At 46.2% G+C, this 10,000-nt stretch overlaps 1 protein-coding gene across 1 annotated transcript in view; it reads left to right on the top strand.

Moving 5' to 3' along the window:
* Positions 1-10,000, top strand: part of ankfn1a (ankyrin repeat and fibronectin type III domain containing 1a) — a 128,952-nt gene that overhangs the window by 6,670 nt on the left and 112,282 nt on the right. The window contains exon 2 of the mRNA XM_028568508.1: positions 4,176-4,371. Coding sequence (XP_028424309.1) covers positions 4,192-4,371 — 180 coding nt within the window. The 5' untranslated portion in view covers positions 4,176-4,191. The remainder of the gene's footprint in view (positions 1-4,175; positions 4,372-10,000) is intronic.

Raw genomic sequence — 10,000 nt, 5'->3', positions numbered from 1 at the left:
CCCTCTATCTGGTGAAATGTGTCCCAGCGTGGTGCATGGGCTGCAGGCAGCGGGATGCTGTCAAACTGAAGCGATCTCTTCTGACAGCACGAACACAGAGACGGAGCTATGTTACCCTTCCTACGTGGTGGAGGGCTCTCACCCAGGTGTCATCCATCCTGTGTGTGTGTGTGTGTGTGTGTGTGTGTGTGTGTGTGTGTGTGTGTGTCTGTCTGTCTGTCTGTCTGTCTGTCTGTGTGTGTGTGTGTGTGTGTGTCCTGTGAGCTTTTCATCTCCTCCTTCTCCGCAACGACAGCTTTTTCCGCTCCTGCTGCAAAGATGAATCCAATAAACACACACACAGACAGACACACGCACACAGAGACACACACACTCACACACACACACACACACACACACACACACACACACACACACACACACACACACACACATACACACACACACACGGACACTCACACACACATAGACACACACACACATACATACAGACACTCACACACACATAGACACACACACACAGACAGACACACACACACACACAGACAGACACACACACACACACACAGACAGACACAGAGACACACAGACACACACACACATACACACACACACACACACACACACACACACACACACAGACAGACAGACACACAGACAGACACACGCTCACACAGACACACACACACAGACACACACACACAGACTCACACACTCACACAGACATAGACACACACACACACACACATACACACACACACACACACACACACACACACACACACACACACACACACACAGACAGACAGACAGACAGACAGACAGACAGACAGACACAGACACACACACACACACAGACTCACACACACATAGACATACACACAGACAGACAGACACACACACAAACACACACAGACACACACACACACACACAAGCCAATAGGAACACTTGGAGTTGATGGTGGAGGTAAATATTCATGAAAAATGACAAGTTGGTGAACAGGGCAACACAGATTTAGCATACAATACAGACTTAGAATAACATCCGTCCATGGTGTTCTGAGTGAGATATAGCTTCTGAATGTGTCCTGCCTTCAGTCTCCTGGTGAGCTGGTCAAAACCTGCACGGCTTTCTGCACTAGCCGAGACGAGCTGGCTAGGGGACTAACCGTTAGCATGCTAGCTCGTTCTCAATGGCAAAACAAACACTAGTTCACCAATCACCAAAAATTAGTTCCATGTCCATAATCAGGTACCAAAGAACTGCATCTTCCATGTCCCTGTCCTGCAGGTATTGACTGAAGTTGGGAGAAACATCCCGCTAATAGCTAGTGTAGTCCTTGAGAAACAGCTACTGAGCATGTAGTCCTTACCTAGCTACTGAGCATGTAGTCCTTACCTAGCTACTGAGCATGTAGTCCTTACCTAGCTACTGAGCATGTAGTCTTACCTAGCTACTGAGCATGTAGTCTTACCTAGCTACTGAGCATGTAGTCCTTACCTAGCTACTGAGCATGTAGTCTTACCCTAGCTACTGAGCATGTAGTCTTACCTAGCTACTGAGCATGTAGTCCTTACCTAGCTACTGAGCATGTAGTCTTACCTAGCTACTGAGCATGTAGTCTTACCTAGCTACTGAGCATGTAGTCTTACCTAGCTACTGAGCATGTAGTCCTTACCTAGCTACTGAGCATGTAGTCTTACCTAGCTACTGAGCATGTAGTCTTACCTAGCTACTGAGCATCTAGTCTTACCTAGCTACTGAGCATGTAGTCTTACCTAGCTACTGAGCATGTAGTCCTTACCTAGCTACTGAGCATGTAGTCTTACCTAGCTACTGAGCATGTAGTCCTTACCTAGCTACTGAGCATGTAGTCCTTACCTAGCTACTGAGCATGTAGTCTTACCTAGCTACTGAGCATGTAGTCCTTACCTAGCTACTGAGCATGTAGTCTTACCTAGCTACTGAGCATGTAGTCCTTACCTAGCTACTGAGCATGTAGTCTTACCTAGCTACTGAGCATGTAGTCTTACCCTAGCTACTGAGCATGTAGTCCTTACCTAGCTACTGAGCATGTAGTCTTACCTAGCTACTGAGCATGTAGTCCCTTACCTAGCTACTGAGCATCTAGTCTTACCTAGCTACTGAGCATGTAGTCCTTACCTAGCTACTGAGCATGTAGTCCTTACCTAGCTACTGAGCATGTAGTCTTACCTAGCTACTGAGCATGTAGTCTTACCTAGCTACTGAGCATGTAGTCCTTACCTAGCTACTGAGCATGTAGTCCTTACCTAGCTACTGAACATGTAGTCCTTACCTAGCTACTGAGCATCTAGTCTTACCTAGCTACTGAGCATGTAGTCTTACCTAGCTACTGAGCATGTAGTCTTACCTAGCTACTGAGCATGTAGTCTTACCTAGCTACTGAGCATGTAGTCTTACCTAGCTACTGAGCATGTAGTCTTACCTAGCTACTGAGCATGTAGTCCTTACCTAGCTACTGAGCATGTAGTCCTTACTTAGCTACCTAGCATGTGCCGACAAAGATGTTACAGAAGTTGAGATGTCTCATTTTGTAGCTAAAACAGAGACCTGAACACAGGGTGAAAAGAGGAGCTGCAGCAATGTGCAGTACAACAAAAATATGTTGTTTTTTTGATAATTAAACCATGTAAACCTGTTCGGATACAACATCAAAATCAGTGTTGTACCTGAACGCGTTCATTGAACGAGATTTCATGGACTCGTTCGTATTTTTGGGTGAACGTGAACTGAACATACCGTATTACTGCCTGATGAACGTTACTGTGAACTCCATTCTGGTGTCTGTGCAACTCTCTTTCAGTTTAACCACGTCCTGATGAACGCCTCTCAGTTTTCAATAGGGCGCCAGATTTCTACAGCCTTCCAGGCCAAAACCAGGGCTAAAACACACCGTAAACAGGCCTTCATATGTAGTGGAGAAAACACCCAATCTGGCAACACCAGCCACCAGTGTCGCACCGCCGCATGGGTCATCAAAACACAAAGCAGCGTGGAGGCTTCATATGATCATTTAACGAGGTCGTTGACGATGGAAAAAATCTGACATTTCTGGGCAAAACTTTCAAAAAGAAAATCTGCACCTCAGTCCCATCCACAGCAGACCTGAAACGGCTCGTTGAACTGATTGGATATGAAGATGAGAGTTTTAGTGTTAAAACTGATAAAATAATTGCTGTCTGTGGTTCTATATTTGGGCTGTGGCAATAATTTTGAAAATAATAGCTCGCAGCTAGGGCTGGGCGATATATCGATATTATATCGATATCGTGAGATGAGACTAGATATCGTCTTAGATTTTGGATATCGTAATAATGACATAAGTGTCTTTTCCTGGTTTTAAAGGCTGCATTAAAGTGATGTCATTTTCTGAACTTATCAGACTGTTTTAACTGTTCTATTATTTGCCTTTACCCACTTAGTCATTATATCCACATTACTGATGATTATTTATCAAAAATCTAAGTGTGAAGATATTTTGTATAGATATATATATATATATATATATATATATATATATATATATATATATATATATATAAACTGTTTATTATTTATTCATTTGATTTTGCAACTGTTCACTGAAATAGCCGGTTTCTATGAAACTTCTTGCGACATGTCATATTTGACTTTGACTGAACTGCTCTCACTTTGTGGAAGAAAATATCGGGATATATATCGTATATTGATATTCAGCCAAAATATATCGGGATATGACTTTTGGTACATATCGCCCAGCCCTACTCGCAGCAACATATGGAAAGAAAAAACTAATGAACTTAGTTAATTTTTGGAACTGTGAACTTAGTTCAAGATGTTGAAGTATGAACTATGAACTGAACTTAGTTCATTTTAAAATTCTGTGAACTGAACTTTGAACCAGTTCATGTAGAAAGTGAACTTTCCCAACACTGGTCAAAATACAATTATGAACCCGAGAATGAGCATAATATGGGTGCTTTAAAGCACTGTGTGCAACGTCTGTTGATTGTTGGAGCCGACGAGGCAAGAAACTCTTCTCTGTGTAAACAGACAATAAAAGTTTTATCTTCTCTCCTCTCTTATCTTTCACTAGCAGCTCCCTCCTTCAGACAGCTGACTCTATGTCTCTCTCCACATCTTCCCCCTGCAGACGCCTCCAGGGAGTCATGACTCAGCAGATGCAGAACCTGCAGTTGTCTCAGAGCAGGAAGTGCCCCGGCGGGCCTGCCTCCCCGAATGCAGCCAAGCGCCTCTACAGGAACCTGTCGGAGAAGCTGCGGGGGAGCACCTCGTCCTTCGAGGATACCTACTTCTTCGGCAAGACGGATCGCCTGCGCAAAGCCTCAGTGAGTGGTATCGGGTTCGGGAGAGAGGCGAGACTTCACAGACGACAGATACGGATGACTTTGGAGTTGAGGCAGCTTTATTTAGACACACGGTACCGGGGAGATGCATGCAGTTCAGCAGCAAAAACCGCCTTCTAGCTGTCTGCTGTATTTATCTTAGTGCTGTCAGTTAAACGCGTTATTAACAGCGTTAACGCTAACCCATTTTAACAGCGTCAACTTTTTTATCGCAAGATTAACGTTCTTTTTGGCCGTGCAAACTTTGTAGTTTGTAGTTGCAACAACTAGTAACGTTAGAAAAACTACAACTACCACACCGGATCAAGCTAGACCGGAAACACAACAACAGGCCAAAGACTAGCTAGTAGGCTAACGTTACGTTCTGAGTGGATGGCGAGCGCCAGACGCCAATAAGATTCTGAATGGAAAGTTTACTTTTAAAAAGTTGCCGAATGGTTCCATTGACGAGACCAAAGTGATGTGTGTGTGTGTTTTGTGGTTGTGAACTGAGCTATCATCGCAGCACGTCCAGTCTGAAATACCACCTGATGGCCGAGCGCACAGCTGATGGCCGAGCGCACAGCTGATGGCCGAGCGCACAGCTGATGGCCGAGCGCACAGCTGATGGACGAACGCACAGCTGATGGTAGAGCACACAGCTGATGGCCGAGCACACAGCTCATGGCCGAGCACACAGCTGATGGCCGAGCACACAGCTGATGGTAGAGCACACAGCTGATGGCCGAGCACACAGCTGATGGCCGAGCACACAGCTGATGACCGAGCACACAGCTGATGGCCGAGCACACAGCTGATGGCCGAGCACACAGCTGATGGCCGAGCACACAGCTGATGGCCGAGCACACAGCTGATGGCCGAGCACACAGCTGATGGTAGAGCACACAGCTGATGGACGAGCACACAGCTGATGGCCGAGCACACAGCTGATGACCGAGCACACAGCTGATGGCCGAGCACACAGCTGATGGCCGAGCACACAGCTGATATTCAACAAACAGAAATCAAGGGACATTTAGAATAGATAAAAATGTGCGATTAATTGCGAGATAACCATATCATTAATGCAATTAATTGCGATTAAATATTTTAATCGTTTGACAGCACTAATTTGTCTTTCTCCTTTTGCTTACATACAGTATCCTGGTCACATGTTTTGAATAACCTCCTCCTAGTCTATAGGCGACATTTAACGGCATTTTCTCCAGCGAGGTAGCCTGACCAGCAGCCCCACATCCAGATGTCGGGTCTGGGAACTCTCCATTTGGCAGGGCTCAATCTCGAGGGGCGGGATCAACGGTTGTCTTTCAGATTCTCTCAATAGACCTTTTTCACGGCAGACATGTTGACATGTCATAGTAGGAAAAGCACGGGTGTATTCCAAACCATTACTGATGGCTGCATTCCACTTAGGAGAGGTCCTGGTATTGTGCATGCTGACTCACTGAAATAGCTTACTGGGACACTTGATGGAATTGAGCCATCGTATCAATCTCAGCTGTGCTTTTCCTACTATGACAAGTCAAAATGTCTGCTGTGAAAAAGGTCCATAGGATAGCGCTACAACCAACCAGAGCAACGCTAGCTGATGGCACTAGCTGCGCCAGGATTTTGATTGTAGGTGGGCCTCCAGAAAACTGGATGGGCCAGTTAAAATAAGCCAAAAATCCCCTGCATACAGCCAGACACTAACGTTAATGTTAGCCTAACTGTTAGCCTATTTGCCTTGCTGGTGTGAGGGGGTGGCTACGGCAGGACTTGATGGAGAGACTGCGGCTGAGCAGGATGGTAACTCGTCACTTGTAACCGCGTTACTTAAAATGGCAGGACTTTCCTCTTCCTGCTCCTCGGAGCGTTTCTTGCTGAATTTAAATGAAAACAAGCTGCTTTGCTTCGCTTTGCGTTTCATATTAGCTAATAGCTACAGTCTGTGTCTGTCTCGTTGAGCTAGATTGAAAAGCTTGCGCGCCAACGTCCTTCATTTCATTGGATCACTTGCTGGTGATGATGCTCCACACGTGAGGTTTGGCTGAGAAGCTTTCACTCAAAGCTTTCCTCTGGCTGCTTATTGGATGAACTGCTAGAATGAAAATCACTCACTACTCACTATAGGCCTGGGTCAAAATGGGCAGGCCCAGACCTAAAATGGGTGGGTTTGTGGGTTACCACCCCTTGAGGCACCTAAGACCACAGCTTCAGCAATGGAAACTTTGAACATTGTCCACTCGGGTTCAATGCCCCCAGCCTCCACAGGGATGCACGAAAAGCTCCGCTGGAGGTGTGAGTTGAAAATCTGTCGGACAGGGGCCTCCTCCAGACGTTCCCAATTTACCCGTACTACCCGTTTGGGTTTACCAGGTCTGTCCAGAGTCTCCCCCTGACCCAACTCACCACCAGATGGTGATCGGTTGACAGCTCTGCCCCTCTCTTCACCCGAGTGTCCAAAACACACGGCCTCAGATCAGATGAAACGATTATGAAATCGATCATTGACCTTCGGCCTAGGGTGCTCTGGTACCAGGTACACTTATGAGCATCCCTATGTTCGAACATGGTGTTCGTTATAGACAATCCATGACTAGCACAGAAGTCCACCAACAAACAACCACTCTGGTTTAGATCAGGAGGCCGTTCCTCCCAATCACGCCTCCAGGTGTCTCCATCATTGCCCACGTGTGCGTTGAAGTCCCCCAGCAGAACATTGAGTCCCCACTGGAGCCCCATGCAGGACTCCAGTCAAGGTCTCAAGAAGGCCAAATACTCCGAACTCTTGTTTGGTGCATATGCACAAACAACAGTCAGAGTTTTCCCCCACAACCCGCAGGCGTGGGGAGGCGACCCTCTCGTCCACCGGGTAAACTCCAACACAGCGGCGCTCAGCCGGGGCTTGTTAGTATCCCACACCCGCCCGGCGCCTCACACCCTGGGCAACTCCGGAGAAGAAAAGAGTCCAACCCCTATCCAGGAGTACGGTTCCAGAACCGAGACTGTGCGTAGAGGTAAGCCCCACCAGATCTAACCGGTAGCGCTCCACCTCCCGCACCAGTTCGGCTCTTTCCCCACAGAGAGGTGACGTTCCACGTCCCCAGAGCCAGCGTCTGCTGCCCGGGTCTGGTCCGTCGAGGCCCCTGACCTTCACTGCCACCCATGTGGCAGCGCACCCGACCCCAGTGGTTCCTCCCACAGGGGGTGGGCCCATGGGCTGGAGAGATGGGAGCCACGTAGCTTGTTCGGGCTGTGCCCGGCCGGGCTCCGTGGCAAACCCGGCCACCAGGCGCTCGCCAACAAGCCCTCCATCTGGGCCTGGTTCCAGACAGGGGCCCCGGGCTTCCTCCGGGCAGGGTCACTTCACCTCTTCTACGTTGGCTCATAGGGTTTTTGAACCATTCTTTGTCTGGCCCCTCACCTGAGACCACTTTGCCTTGGGAGACCCTACCAGGAGCACACGGCTCCAGACAACACAGCCCTCAGGTTCATAGAGACAAACAAACCTCTCCACCACAATAAGGTGATGGTTCCCGGAGAGGTGAATAGTTCTACTTGTTGTTAAATTGCAATGTGCATTATGTTGGCAGGATCATTTAAAAGGTCACCGCGACTACATTTTTTGTACAGCCCTATTTCTGATACTGTGGCGGCAGAACTTTTGCCATGGTGGGCCGCCACTACAAAATCAACATAGAGGAAACACTGTAACATATAAATATAGACGGATTGATTTAAACACTCGTGTTCACCTTGCTCTCCGATCATTGAATTAAGAGCCACGCTGAGAGGAATGTCTGGGGTGTACAAGAAGGCCTGACCTTTATGCTGCTTTCACACACTTGCTAACATCTTATTATATGAGTGAGAAAAACCTCGCTGTGCACTCTCACTCTCTTTATGTGTTGAAAAGGCACAGAAAGCACTCACATGACAACAGCCTGATCATGTGTCTGGAGTACAATACATTGGGTTTCTTTTATCGTCATCGCGATATTAACTGGCAGCAAACACATGTACATATACAGTACAGGCCAAAAGTTTGGACACACCTTCTCATTCAGTGTGTTTCTTTATTTTCATGACTATTTTTATATTGTAGATTCTCACTGAAGGCATCAAAACTATGAATGAACACATATGGAATTATGTACTTAACAAAAAAGTGTGAAATAACTGAAAACATGTCTTATATTTTAGATTCTTCAAAGTAGCCACCCTTTGCTTTTTTTGATAACTCTGCAAACCCTTGGTGTTCTCTCAATGAGCTTCATGAGGTAGTCACCTGAAATGGTTTTACCTTCACAGGTGTGCTTTGTCAGGGTTCATTAGTGGAATTTTTTCTCTTATTAATAAAAAAGCAAAGGGTGGCTACTTTGAAGAATCTAAAATATAAGACATGTTTTCAGTTATTTCACACTTTTTTGTTAACTACATAATTCCATATGTGTTCATTCATAGTTTTGATGCCTTCAGTGAGAATCTACAATGTAAAATAGTCATGAAAATAAAAAGGAAACACATTGAATGAGAAAGTGTGTCCAAACTTTTGGCCTGTACTGTATGTGATATATACACCAAAGACACTCTGAGATTTTATGTATGTTTTTAAGTAAGCATGTAAGGAGGGAAGGAAAGAAGAAAGGAGCAAGAAGGTAGGGGACGTAATTCTACTTGTTGTTAAACTGGACGGGCCCAATAACCAAAATTCTAAGGTTCTGCAGAAACCCAACTCGCATCAAAAAGCCCAATATTCAGCCAAATCGGTGCATCCACTGCTGTTAACATTCATCAAAGAGAGGGGAGAGGAACACTTCTCCAGCTGCAAGTCAGGATTATTTTCATATTCCTCAGTTCAACGTCGCTTTAAAATGTCAGGAAATGGGGAAACAAGCTGGCTGACATTTGAATTGATTGAGTTTTGTTCGACAAATGGGTCCAAAAACGCTCCACATCCTCATAGAAGGAATGCGCGTCCACGTGTCTCGGCTCTTGTCTTTTTTTCCTGAGTGATTTCCGATGAAAGTGGAAAAGAAAAGAGGTTGAAGGGAAACCCTGTCGGGCTTTTTGTGTGTGTGTGTGTGTGTGTGTGTGTCTGTGTGTGTGTGTACCTGTTTTACTATATTTGTGGGGTCCAAAAACCGGGGACTACAGTATCCTTGTGGGGTCTGCACAGCCTTGTGGGGACCAAAATGCTGGTCCCCACGAGTTTAATGGGCTGTTAGAGGTTTTAGGATTAGGGTTAGAATTAGGGTAAGGGTTAAGGTTAGGCATTTAGTTGTGATGGTTAAGGTGAGGGTAAGGTGCTAGGGAATGCATTATGTCAATGATATGTCCCCATAAAGACAGTAATACAGACACCTGTGTGTGTGTGTGTGTGTGTGTGTGTCTGTGTGTGTGTGTGTGTGTGTGTGTGTGTGTGTGTGTGTGTGTGTGTGTGTGTGTGTCTCTCTCAGACAGATGGATCAATAAAGATCTGGTTTGGCGTTTGACTAATTCTGTTTTCGGAGCCTAATTCCTCGGCTGCTTCGCGTGTCACGTCTTTTATTCCATCTGCCTCCAGCTGTTTGCATCTCCACGGTAACACCATGAAACATGCAGCTCTTCCATCTTCAGAGAGAGAGAG

The sequence above is a fragment of the Perca flavescens genome, chromosome 21, assembly GCF_004354835.1.
Source record: "Perca flavescens isolate YP-PL-M2 chromosome 21, PFLA_1.0, whole genome shotgun sequence".
Taxonomy (NCBI): Eukaryota; Metazoa; Chordata; class Actinopteri; order Perciformes; family Percidae; genus Perca; species Perca flavescens.
This window is presented reverse-complemented; position numbering and strand designations above follow the sequence as displayed.